The sequence below is a fragment of the Eschrichtius robustus genome, chromosome 12, assembly GCF_028021215.1.
Source record: "Eschrichtius robustus isolate mEscRob2 chromosome 12, mEscRob2.pri, whole genome shotgun sequence".
Classification (NCBI taxonomy): Eukaryota; Metazoa; Chordata; class Mammalia; order Artiodactyla; family Eschrichtiidae; genus Eschrichtius; species Eschrichtius robustus.
In genome coordinates, this window is record NC_090835.1 from 87,088,153 (window position 1) to 87,102,443 (window position 14,291).

The 14,291-nt window shown below is 41.1% G+C and overlaps 1 protein-coding gene across 1 annotated transcript; it reads right to left on the bottom strand.

Annotated features, from left to right (window-relative positions):
* Window positions 1-8,139: 8,139 nt before the first annotated feature.
* On the bottom strand, window positions 8,140-9,216 carry ZNF391 (zinc finger protein 391). Its single transcript, XM_068557055.1, has one exon. It carries the CDS (start codon window positions 9,214-9,216, stop codon window positions 8,140-8,142), a length of 1,077 nt encoding a protein of 358 aa, XP_068413156.1.
* Between the last annotated feature and the right edge of the window lie 5,075 nt (window positions 9,217-14,291).

A 14,291-nucleotide genomic window follows, 5' to 3' on the forward strand; every position in this document is an offset into this window, starting at 1 on the left:
TGGTCATTTTACTTGCTTTTCCTTGGCCACCTGATATCACAAGCAGATGACAGTGTGAGTGACACTTCTGAAGATGGGCAGCCCACAGCCTGCATGGCCATTTGTGGCAACCCTGGTCAAGATAACATTTGAGCCAGAAATAAATGTGGGTCTAGCCATAAAGAGATGGGCCCTTATATTTTTTCTAGATACAGTCTAATTATCAGGTCCGCTCTTTTAAGAGTAACTGACAATTTCCTAGCCTGGCCTTGAGAATAGGAGCTCTGAGAACAGGAGGTAGCACAGAAGTTGACCATTATTTATATAAAAGGAGTTCAAGACTCTTCCCACAAAGGAGGTTTGGGGGAGTGGGTGTTGCGGCTTTCTTCAAGTGAAAATTTTGTTTCACTTGAAAATGCAGTCATTTTTGCTTATATAAATGCCAGTGACCTGCATCAGAATTTTGTCACCTCCTTAAAGAAGATGCCAGACAGTGAAGAACAGAGTTCAGGAGATAAAGTAGCCATTTAAATCTCAGGACTTTTTTCTGTCATAGTTTTGAAACATCTATGAAGAAATGTCATCTTGGTATTTCCTAATTTCTCAAGGCTTCCATTATGTAGGAATTTATTTATCCCATAGCAGAGAGGTGGATATTAGCAGAGAGGAATGGATCTCAGGTTATAGGATATGCTTTGGTTGGAATCTGAGCCACTCCCACAGTATAAGGAAATGAAGTTTCTATATCCAGGTGAAGGGTCCTCCTGTTTCAAAGGAGATCCCAAAATAGTGAACACCAGAGTCTGCCTGGAATGGACAAAAAGACTCTTGTCCTTTTGCCACTCTGATTCCTATATGAGGGAACAGAATTTATTTGGGAATTTGTCATTAACCATGGAAGATCCTACTTTGTTCCATTAATTTGATCTATTCATAGGTACCATCAGATCAAATGCAGGGCACCGAGAATGTGTGATCACTATCTGGAGGTTGCTTGTTAGTTCCGAGTTCCTTACCAGGACCTCCTGTTTTAAGATCACTCATGCAAGTGGTTACTATAGGGCCTGGCCAGCGTGGGCAGTTTCGGTCAGTGGTTCCCCTAACAATATGACAAGAGAAAAGTCAAAGAAGTTTACCTCTCTCTGGATTTGTTTACATCTCAAGAAGATGGTGTGGAGAGGGGAGGGAAAGGGGGACTGATATGAATGACCTCACAGTGTGATGGAACCTGTATTCTAGACCCTGTCTTGGACACACCTCTGCCTCAGATGGGCTCAGGTGGGTGCCTGGGCCATGGATGAACTCACCCTTGCACAGGGGCATTCATCTTGATCTTGGACTAGTGAGAAAGCATGAAGGCTCAAGGTCCAGGTCCAAAAAATATCATTACTGAGGCCTCTGAGCAATGTAGTTCTGAGCAGATTACTTCGGGGCCAGGAGAAATCTGGAACCACAGTTCTGGGAGGCTTATGGCCCAGCATTGCCCAAGAAGACCAGGAAACAAGGAGTGGGTCTATTGGTGAAGGACAGTATTATCAGGGGCCACTTTTTATTTGGTCCATATTTTTCTTCACTCCACCTCTAGGCAGAGTCCCAGGCAGAAACTAAGGGCCATACTCAAGCAGTTTAATTGAAGACAATTTAGCCAAGAGAGGGAACCAGCAAAGGACAGTGGAACACTAGCGTCTAACAATTGCAGGCAAACATTACCACCCCTGAACCTGAAAGAGCAAGGGCAAAAGAAGAATGTATTCATTTCCTATGGCTGCTATAATGAATTACCACAAACTTGGTGCCTTAAAACAACAGATTTGGGGCTTCCCTGGTGGCGCAGTGGTTGAGAATCTGCCTGCCAATGCAGGGGACACGGGTTCGAGCCCTGGTCTGGGAAGATCCCACCTGCCGCGGAGCAACTAGGCCCGTGAGCCACAATTACTGAGCCTGCGCGTCTGGAGCCTGTGCTCCACAACAAGAGAGGCCGCGATAATGAGAGGCCCGCGCACCGCGATGAAGAGTGGCCCCCACTTGCCGCAACTAGAGAAAGCCCTCGCACAGAAACGAAGACCCAACACAACCATAAATAAATAAATAAATAAATAAATAAAAATTGTATAACTTAAAAGAAGAAAAAAAAAACAGATTTATTTTCACAGTTCTGGAATCCAGAAGTCTGAAATCAGTTTCACTAGGCCAAACTCAAGGTGTTGGCTGGGTCACACTCCTTCTGGAAGCTCTAGGGGAGAATTAGCTTGGTGGCTAAAGCAGCATGTGAATTTAATGAGGATGTTTTTAAATAGGAGAGACCTACTAGACTTGTTTAAAGTGATAATGAAATGAGTCACTAGAAAAGGAGAGATTGAAAAGTGGAAAGAGTGTGAGAGCAAAGTCCTAAAGGAGGCAGAAAGAAATGGTGTCTCTGACAATGTTGGGATGGATAGAAGCTAAGTGGTGGGCGTGGAAAGTGTGAAGGACAGAAGGTTGTGCGTGGAGAGCAGATGGCAGGCACCTTTTAAAGGCAGAGGCGGAGGAGGACTTCTGGAACAAGAATTAAAAAGGGAAGGATAAGATTCACCGGTGGGAGAGGAAAAGCACGGGCAGCAGATGCTGTATTACCCACAAGCGCGGGGATTCCTGCCTGCCAAGACCCCAGAGTTCCAGATAAAAGGCAGAATGTTTGCTGGATGATTCATCCACGTGGACATTAATTGATTCAACAAATGTTTACTGAGCAGTTACTCTGTCAGGCACATTGATGTCACTCAGAATGAAATGAGACGTGAAATACAGCAGAAAACTATAAGCCAGATGCCAAAGTCATGTACATAGGAGAGATCAGGAGGAGACTGAGATGCAGGAGAGCATGAAGGTAAAAGGAGTGTTCTGTAAAGAGTTGAGACTTACTTTAGTTTCAGAGGTACTGTGAAAAAACTAATCAGAAGATGGGTCCCAGGAAAAGGAATCAGTCAGCATTACAGAAATGACAATGGAAGTGAAAATTCTTCATTTGGGCAGTGGTCAAAGGATGACTTGAACATGAGGTTGGAAGGAATTAGCTGGCCACACTGCTCCAAGAGGAATGCTAGTATACATTAAAAAAAAAAAAATTTTATTACAGAAAATTTCAAATAGACACAAATTAGAAAAGTGAACTTCAGTGTATTCTTCACCCAGATTAAACAATAATCAACATTTGCCAGTCTTGTTTAGCAATCCCTCCCTGACTCCCCACTTTTATTTATTCCTGTAATATTTTAAAGTTAGACCCAGACATCATTTGTCAGGTCAGTATTTATCTTTTAACCAATAAGGACTTATTCTTCCTTTTAAACATAACCATAATATCATTATCACAACTAATAAAATTAACAGTAATTTTTAAAATTGTTTTGACAACAGCAGACTGAAGCATTTGCTAGGGGTTCTAAATAAAAACACTGGTGTTTAGGAAGCCTGAAAAGAAATGCTAATAAAGGGACAGGATTAGTTCTTTGATGGTACCATTAAAAATTATTTTGGAAAATATTAACATGGGGAAAGTTCAAGATGTATGTATATAGTAAATCCTTTGTTACGTATAAACTATAACTTTTTTGTTATGTATAAACGTGTACACACAATCCATCTCCATATCTAGCATATGCAGATACACAGATATAAGAAGAAAAAAAAAAGTCTGAAAGAACATTTACTAATATGTCCAGGGATTATATGAGTGATGGGACCAGTGTTTATTTTTTGCTTTTCATCCCTTTATGCTTTTCAGGGTGTGTGCGTGTGTGTGTGTGTCAGGGTGAGGGGTTGGGTGGCAGGGAGAATGTTGAGGAAGGATCGTGGCCTCTTTAAAGGAGCTGAATTAATATTTAGCGAAGAAAGTGACTCATCTTCAATCTCACAGTCCACAAATCAGAAAAGCGGATTAATACAGAGTAGGCACGGAAAACACATGTTAAATGAATAAAATCTAACGGAAAAGAGTGGAAGCTTCACTCTGATTTATCAATTTTTTAGAAAAAGAAGTGACAGAGATTCAAGCTAGGATACCATCCAGAAACGTGGCGTGGCACCGCCCACCCCGACAGCCTTTAGAATCTTCAGCAGAAAGTCGATGACGTCACATAAGGTTTTCAGTAAGGATGGGAGTTGGTCCTAAGACTTCTGGGAAATGGAGTCTGGGCGCTGTGACGACTGCGAGTCTCCGAGGTTTCTGGGAATTGTAGTTCTCAGATGTAGTATCAGCTCTTTGGCCGATCTTGCTTCAGAGCGCCCCTGGGGAAGCGAGAAGATGGCGTCTGGGGTGGTCGCTGGCCCCCATCCGGTGGTTCTAGGAGTGGCCATCGCAGCCTTGATGGGGGGAACTGGAGCACACAACGGTCACCATGAAAGTCCGGGAGCACAGCCAAAGCGCAGAGCTCTGAGGCTCTTACCCCCGCGGTGGTCTTCGCACTCACGCGCCTCCTTCCCTACCCGGGTTCCCGAGGAATGGCCTAGGCGTCCGGACGAGCGAGGACTGGGAAGGCAGCTGGCCTCCGCGGGAGCCCCCGCAGGGCTCGCAGAAGAGGGCCCACGCCGAGCGCCTGGATGTGGGCTCCGTGCAAAGACGGAGATTATTTTGAAGACATTGTTCAGTGTGAGCCTAGTCACAGTGCTTTTGGCTGCATTGGAAAACCCTCTGTTTCTCCTTAGAATAAAGCTCCCCACACCAGATCAGTCTTATCTTCTGACCCGATTTCCCCACCAGAAATCCCAAAAGTTTTTGGTTCCAAATCGACTTTAAAGATGCAAGTTAATCATATCAGGCGTTCAGCTTTTTAATGTTTTGTATTCATGGCTAACTGCTGAGTGTGTATCAGAAATTCCTCCCTCCATACACTAGGTAGCTTACAGGAAAGTTAACAACAGCAACTAAGGAAGTGCTGGTCTCTCTTCTACCTTGCCCGTATCTAGTCACCAGTTTCATAGGATCCTTCCTTTATACCGTCTCTTCATCTGACCACTGCTCTGTTCCACAATACCACTATTCTAATACTTCAGCTCCTCACCTAGTTTCTGCGTGCTGTCTCTCTCATTTCCAAACCACCTTGTCTCCTCTACCAAATTAATCTTCTCCCCGAAACCAAATTTTTATTACCATGATCAAAAACCTCCTGTAATTCCCTCATTGCCTAAATGATTAAATCCACACACAAGCTAGTACTCAGGGCAGCCACTGTCTAGTTATCCAATTCCAAATAAACTTTTTCATTTTTATTTCACTGAACTCCCTGCCATAGACAGTCCAGTTCATCTATTGGAACAAACAGAGCATTTTCCCACCTCTATGCCTTTACTTACACAGTTCTTTCTTTCCCAGATCTTGCCAGGGCCCAGTTTAAGAGATCCAGTAGTGGGGTCAAATCCTGATCCTTGGGTAAGCTATTTAACATCTGTAAATTTCAGTTTCTTCATTCCATAATGTGGTAAATTAAGAGACTCAAATGTGTAAAAAGAGCTTTTCTTCTGGCACCCAGTAATTACTTGATTATCTCTACCCTCTGCTCCTTCTAACCCCACTCCACCCCAAGAAGAATCTTTATATTTGCCTTTCTGAGACTTCTCCTGTGAACTAAATATTTATTCACTGGAAAACATACTATATGCTAGGTGTTGTAGAGAACACATAATTTAATATTAATTTTTTGTTATCAAGCACATTGTATAATTACATGAAGGCCAGTGGAGAAATTCATCTTAACTCTACTAGGCTTTCCTTGAAGAATGGACATTTTCTCCCCTTCCAAATACAATGTAAGCAAATGACCATCTCACTTTCATACCTGAATAACTATCTGGCATACCATAATTTGTCATAATCTTGATCTTCTAGGCATTTTCTTCTTTAATACTGATTTGTATTTTTTTCAGTTTTGTATTTTATCATATCGTGTAAGCTGCCTTGAGTCATTTTTGACACACAATAGAGTTATAATAAAATAGATGACAATTGTCTGTGATGGCAGTTAGAAGAAATATCTTCTTACTTATTTGATTGTGATCCTAGTTTTCCATTCTGTGGAGTTACAGACCCTTTAGGGATGAAATAAAAGACTACAGGCAGATATGAAGGAATAGAATCATAACAATTAGCATTTATTGAACACTTACTATATGTTAGGCACTGTTTTCATCACTTTATATGAATAAACCCACCTACTCCTTAAAACAGTCTCATGAAGTGGAAAGCCAAGAGGCCAGCATCCCAGGAGCTCTGAAGGAGAGTCAGTCCCAAGGCTTAATGTATATAATTCAAGGTAGGACAAAAAGGACCAAAATATTTATGAGGTAATCTCTCCATTCAAAAGAGTAAAGTGACTGCATTATTAAATTAAACCCTCCTGATTTAGATTAAAACTACAATCCAGGCCTGTATTGTACTAAGCATTAGATGGGGCTTCTAAGAGATTTAAGACAATTTCTAACTTCAACAAATTTCATGGAAAAAAGCACCTGACAGAACCAGAGAACAGAAAAAGAAAGTATGTAATACAGGAGAATAAGGCAAACCATCACTGTAAAGGACTTCTAAGAAGCGGGGGTGGGGGGGGACTGAAATTATCACAGAGGAGGCAGGACCTGACCAGGGCCTTTTATAAAGTATGGATAGATTTCTGGAGATACAGGGAGGAAAGCAGGGTATGTAAAAGGGTGCCACGGAATAGTTTGAAGAGGAGCCAAGTGTGAAGAGAAAGGGTGTCGTAGAGACAAAGGACAGGGCTGCCCAGTTGTACTGGGGAGTAATGGAAAATAAGTAAATAGATCCAACTGTGCAAGGTCTTCAAGTTAAAGCACTTTGAACTTTTTCCTTGGGACAACGGGAAACTGTGGATTCTTTCTGAACCAAGTGATAGTTTAGTCAGGCAGCTATATAAAGACAGGGAGACAAGAGCAGCAACAATGTGTTTACTCTGGTAATCTAGACCCAAACTACTGAGGACTTGGCAGCAGCAGTAGGAATAGAGAGAAAGAAATCAACTATCAAGACATTTCAAATAAATCCTAGCAGACTGATTACCCAGGATAGATAAAGAGGAATCAGTAAGCAATAAGTATGGGGCATTTAGTGACTACTCAGCACTGTGTGATGTTTTATAGGGATCTAAAGCAAGATTTCTGTTTTCAAGAAGCTTACAATCTAATTGAATAACATGAAGTACTATAAGCCAATAAAATGAAATTATTCTGGTCCAACTCTTGCCCAAAGTCACAGAGCTGATCATTGTTAATCAAAGAAGTGCTGTAAGGTAGGAAAAGTGTGGATCAGCACAGAACAATGGATCCCAGAAGCTCACGTTTTAAGGCATAGGAGTGGCCAAAAGTGCCAATTCTGCAAATGTCAAGTAGGAAAAGGACTGAGAAAGAGGCATGGAGTTTGTCTTTGACAGATCAGCTTAACAAGGCTGGTGAGAGTCAGAACCAGATGGTATATGTTTCATGAAGTCTGTAAACAAAAGAAAAGTTTTTAAAATAGGGCAGCAATTTTTAAAAAGATAATGGAGGAGCTAAGATTTTTAGGACCTTCTTGGTAAAGATAAGATAAGATAACACTGGGATTAGTTAGGCACATTAAAACTATGGGCTATACTTTGAGGAAACTATGCTATAGCAAAAAAGGTAAGGGAGGAATGAAGAGAAAAATTTGTCCATATTAATTTGAGACTGAATTTTTTATCCCCAAACTGGTGGGAATGTTTTGTCCTAATCTGAAGCCAGCTCCTTCTCTTCTGCTACTGGAGCCAGCAAGCATGAAAATACACACACATGGGATTTCCTCTTTTAAGTGAAGGAGCTGATGTGGTTGGGAAAGAGAGGGTTCACTGGTTGTTCAGGGACCCAAGCTCCATGGAATAGATAAGGTGAGGAACTGCAAGGTGTTAGGTGGCTGTATATTCTAAGTTGGAGCCCTCCAGAATATTAGGGTGAATACGTTAGGTTTTAAAAGTCATCCCCTTGTTGCATTGATCACTCATTTGAGCATTTAGTTTACAAAAAGGAAGGAAGGCTAGCTTGAAACTGGCTTAGAGCTAGCTAGTAGGAAGGAATATTCAAACAAGTATATATGTTTCTTTTCAGCTGTGGGAGGTTATGCTGTGTGCTCTTGTGCTAACATTAAGGAAAGCACAGATATTACTCTTTAGTGTGAAGTTGCTGATGTCTGATGAGAGATGAACTCTGACTGAAGGTTTTCCCACAGTTCTTACACTTGTAAGGCTTCTCTCCCGTATGAGTTCTCTGGTGAATAATAAGGGAGGAGCTCCGACTGAAGCCCTTTCCACACTCTCTACACTCGTGGGGCTTTTCTCCAGTGTGTATTCTCTGATGTTCAACAAGGGATGAGCTCCGACTGAATACTTTCCCACAGTTACTGCACTCATAGGGGTTCTCCCCAGTGTGTGTTCTCTGATGTTCAGTAAGAGATGAGATCCAACTGAAAGCTTTTCCACATTCACTGCATTCATAGGGATTCTCTCCAGTGTGTATTCGTTGATGCTGAATTATGGTTGAACGGTCACTGAAGGCTTTCCCACATTCATTACATTTGTAAGGTTTTTCTTGAGTATGAGTTCGCTGATGCTGACTAAGGTTAGTGCTTCGGCTAAAGGCTTTTCCACATTCACTACATTCATATGGTTTTTCTCCAGTATGGATCCTCTGATGTAGACTAAGGTGTGTACTCCGGCTAAAAGCTTTTCCACATTCACTGCATTCATAAGGTTTCTCTCCGGTGTGAGTTCTTTGATGTTCAATAAGGTGTGTACTTCGGCTAAAAGTTTTCCCACATTCATTGCATGCAAAAGGCTTTTCTCCACCATGAATTCTACTGTGGACAATAAGGTCTGATTGGTAACTAAAGGCTTTATCACATTCATTGCATTTACAAGGTTTCCTTTGCAGAAAGAGTTTTTGGTGTTTAATTAAGCCTGAATTATCTTTGGAGTTTTTCCTAGATATGGGGGACATAGCTCCCTTTGGAATTTTCTGCCGTGTATTAAGTTTTGAGCTTAGACTAAATTCACTGGATTCAGGGCCTCTCTCCCTAGTGAAAATTTCCTTGAGGGTCATTGACACTTTTCTGATTGCTGTTTTCTCAAAAGAAGATTTCTTATGTGTAGGACATTTTGTCTGCCTTGACAACTGGCCCTCACTTTTACAGACTTCTTCATTCATAGGATGTTGGGCAGTATTCCTTCGGAGACTTTCCATTGCTGACCCTGAAAACTCTAGTTCTTCAGAAATAGCCTGATTGGTGTTGATGCTTTGGTTCAGTTCAAATCTCCCTATCTGAAAGACATTTAAAGTGCAAATGTCACCTGTGTTTAGTGTGGAGAGCAAGGAAAATAAACCAGCAGAAAAAAAAAAGACAACTAATTTGCAATTCATGCACACTGGCAACTTTATATGGGCAGAAACTTAAAAGCGACAATGAAAGAGAAGTGAACAAGGCCAGAAGTGATAACAGAGTTTTCACAGTGGGTGCACAGAGACATCAAGAAATACAGGTAGGGGCGTGGGTAATATGCTGAGCACCCAAAATGGACATGAGCAGATATACCAATTGATGAGCAGAGAATAGGGGATTAGAAAGTAAAATGAGCTATTAACTATTGTAGCCAATTAGTTATGGTAAATGAGAGAAAGGAAAGGGATGAGAAAAGTAAAGACTCTCAAATGTAGAAAACATAACCACCACCCCCCTGCCAAAATACAAAAAGTGAGGAAGACTGTATCAAGCTTGGATGTAACCATTCTCTTGGCAAAGAGAGAAAACAGAATTTCAGAAATGATAACTATTACCCTGCTATCCCCATTTGATCTCCCTTTGATCCCCCAACCCTTCTTCCAGCTAGTTTAGGTATTCTTCTAAACAAGTCTACAACCACAGAATTCAGAGGATTAACAGAGCTCATCATGACAGATCTTAACTTAGAGTTCATCAAGGCCAACTTGCTTATTTGACAGATAGAAAACAGAGTGAGTAACTTAAGTCACCCAGCAAATTGCAAGAGCTTAGACTAGAACTCATGTCTCCGAAATTTCAGATTGGTGGCCTTTTCATGATACTACTCACCTAGACAGATATTTTTGGTCACTCCCCTCTTCAGCTCCCTGAAGATCCAGTGTCTACAGTTGTTCTTTCTCCAACTGGGTGATCATGTCCAATTCACATGCTGGGATTCCTGCTGATTGGAAATGATTTAACACAAGGCTATTGGTGCTGGAGACACAGGGCTATTGAGAGCTCAACATTACTGCTTTGATCTATAGAAAAGATAGTGTGTGGGAATTCCCTGGCGGTCCAGTGGTTAGGACTCCGTGCTTTCACTGCCGAGGGCCTAGGTTCAATCCCTGGTTGGGGAACTAAGATGCCACAAGCCTCACAGTGCAGCCAAAAAAAACCCCACAAACAAACAAACAAAAACCATAGTGTGCATTTTTAGAGGCTGTGGCAGGAGGGGCTGGAGAAAATGGGTATCTGAAAGTTCTGGGCTAAAACTGGTTCCAAAAGAAAGGTTATACACATACCCACCAGAATCACTTATGGAACTTGTTACTCTAGATACTGGGCGTTACCTCAGACCTAGTTAAGTACAATGAGGCCCAGGCATTTGTATTTATTAAGTTTATATGACTCGACAAGTTGAATTGTCCAAAATGAACCTTGGAAACACTCTCTAGGTTGCCTGAAAAATGTGTTCACTGGGACCAGCCTTTCTACCAAACATTCTTCTCACAGCCAGAGGGTCTAAAACATAAACTCAGCTTCTCTTAGGACAGGTGACTTCTTCCTTCTGCTAGAAGGGCCAACACTTCCCAAGGATCTCAAGGTTTCCAGGTATTAGGCAGCTAGCTTTCCCAGATGATTCCTGTAAAAAGCTGGCACCCCACATTCAGACTGTACCAAGCAGTCTGTTTATCTACCCACTCACAAGGTTGTTCTAACACTTGCTTTACAATAAGGAAGAGCAGCAAGGCCCTCTCCTAGAATACTGACCTACACTGAGTGTCTAGCAGAGCATCCTGGCTCTGTTGGTAAAATGGGGAGGATATGGGAATCTGTGCCTACTCTTCCGGCCCTTCTCTGGACTCTGTTTCCCCACTGAAGTTTTTTCTTTAACCCATTCTCTTGTAAATTCATTCAGAGCCCTTGGGCATGACAGTAGGCAACAAATTGTATAATAGTTCCCCTAATGTTTCTGCTCACAGCACAATTTAAGATCCACTAGGTTAAGAGTTGATCTGGTTTCAAAAGTCTTGCCTTTCTCAGAGACTGGGAACCTCCCATATGTGGAAATGAATCTTGGAGGATGTTCACGAAGAAGCCATCCATGGAGAACCTCAAGAGCAACATGACGATGCTGTCTGTGTCCAGCTTTGCGAAGAACATGCCTTTCAACTGAAAGCAGGGAACACAAAACTCTACCACTGGGTTGGCTGAGAAGTCAGATTTTCTAATTTATTTAGAACCTTGCAATAAAATCCAGTTGCACACTTTTTGGCGCTAACATTCCTTAGTAGGCACTTGTCTTACTGCTTAGGTTGGCTGGCCTACATTCTTGCAGCCCAGATCCTTAAGCTACTCCATCATTATTCTATTGGCAGTTCACAGTTACTTCTCTCCTCTATTACAGTAATCCTCAAGGCAGCAATATCACCTCCTAGGGAGAGTTTTGGGAATTTGTGAGGGTTTGTGTGTGTGTTTTTTTTTGTTTTTGTTTTTGTTTTGGTTGTCATATTGATTGAATGGGGCTATTAGAATTTAGTGGGGGTCAGGGATTCCTGTAAAACAAAGAATGTCCCTTATCCTACCAGACTTTCAAAAGAGTTGTTAATGGTTACCTGAGACTGGAACTACTTTACAAATAAATACAAAGTATTTTGCACAACTTTGCTATGTATTGGAAAATCAAGGAAATATACTTCTTTTTCTTTGAATGATATTTGGAATTGTTCGCCATTTTAGGAAAATCAAGCCACTCATGACATTAGATTCACAAATACAACATTCACGTACCAGTCTGCATTTGTAGCTGTTGTATTCACATGATTCTATGAATAGGTACAAGTGTCTATTTCATCCAATCATTTACATGCTGAAAAACTATTATTCTATTATAAATTACTTTCCTTTTCTTTCTCCTTTATATTACAGTTAAGGTAACATAGTGATATTCTGGAAATTATATCTATAGGTAGTTAATATTATCTATAAATTTTATTTCAAGATAGTAAAGGGGATGGTAGGTTTGAAAGGTAGAGAATTACTTCTCTAGTGCAGTAGAACTAAAGTATTAACAGTTACACAATAGATAAATAGTGACTCTCTCAGGCGGTAAATTGCAAAGCCTCTAAAGCCTTAAAGCAAAAGTCCTTGTCCCCAGCAGAAGTCCTTGAAGATCTGAGAACACCCACACTGCCATAAAGGTGACGTAGGAACAGTGGGAATTTTGTACATAGTGGAATATTATTACATTATTACATATCACATTCATTTTGGAGAAGAGATATTGTTGAGAAGAGATTTTGTTCAGGTTTTTGGAGACAAAGGGAAACCAGGAAGATCTGAAATGTGAAGATCTTTATAAACTGACTCACTAGATCCATTAAAACAGGACATCTAAAAGTAGGCAGGATCTCCTGAACAGAGAGAGAACTAGGACAGAGTTCAAAGGAGAGAGCCAATTTGAAGTTGAGGGTTTACTCTCATGCTTATTAATACCTTGATGATTGGTAAAATATGCCAATTTGATATAAGATAATTATAATTTAATGTGTATATAGAGTGCAGTACAAGAGTCCCAAGATGTAGTTGTTTTTGCATTTCAAATAAGCTCATGACATGTATAACTGTATTATGCATTATGTGTTTGTATATGTGACACCTATGACAGACACACAGAAACCACATTGGGGAAAGTTTCTACATTAAAAAAAAAAAAAAAAGAACCCAACTGTGAAAGGAACCTGACTTGGAGGTGCAGCCTCTGGAAAGGCCCTTTTTTGGTCTTTTCTCTTGGGTCTGCCTATTCTAAGCATTTTATGAATACAGACTCATTTTTGTCTCACAACAATGAGAGGGTTACTATTATTATTTCCAAAATACAAATGAAGAATTTGAGGTACAGAAAGGATAAGTAATTTGGCCCAAGGCCAAGTGATAAATCCTGGACTCAAACACACTACACTACATCATACTTACTGCTTCTCAACAGGCAGGGAAAGAACACTTGAGTCATGCTTTCCATTCATATGGCCTCTAAAGGGCCAAGGAACTAAACTCCACTGATCCAAGGACACCAGCATGACCTGGACACAAGAGTGACTACCTCTGAGAGATGACTATCCTGAGAGGCTGCAATAAGTCCCAACCACACTAAAAGCCCTATCTGTGTAAACTAAGGATTAAATTTCCTGGCTTCCACTAAAGTGCCACCACAAAGCAAGTGACATCCTTGGCATAAATCAGTGAAACACCAGATAGAGGCCCCGTGGTATAAATAATTACTTGGTATTACATTTACCAAGTAATCTGGATTTTGATCATAGCTCTGTTGGTAGCTAAATAAAAACCAAGGAAAAATAACTAGTCTGGTTTTATGTATCCTCATCTGTAAAAGGAAGATGTTGGACTTGATTAGTCCAGAGCTGTCTGATTCCTGGAATTTAATTTTAGATTCCAAACTCTGAGGCACAGACCCATCTGCCTAGACTAAGGGGATAAGACTAGAATGAACAGACTCTTTTTCAAATCCCCAGAGACATGTGAGAGCCTAAGGTCCATGTTTCAGAGGAAACTGTTTGAGAAAGAGGTCAATCGCCTAATGCTGAAATAGAGCAAGGGAGTGCTGAGGAAGACATCAAAAGCAGTCAGCAGGCAACCAGGGACTAATCCCATACTGGGCAAAATTTGCCACACTCACCTAAGAAGGGACATTCTCTCAAAAGAGAAATACATGTGTCTCCACTTGGCGAGATGGCACAAACTTCCAGAAAAGAAGGAAGAATCCTTAACATACATGGTATACGATCCTATAGTGAGATAGAAAGTTGCCTTTCCCTCTTCCACCTCCTCTTCATTTTCTTTCTGGTAAAGGGCAAATCTGGGGATAACAGGTCTTACCCTAAGGTATCCAGAGTCACTGGTCTAGTAATGTCCACATTGGGCCAGGTGAATGCAACCCTAGGTATTAAGAGGTAAAACAAATGTCCTAAAGTAACCCCACCTCCTCCCAGACACAAAGAAAATGACAGTAGACATTTATGTCTGGGCTTAAGTCCCT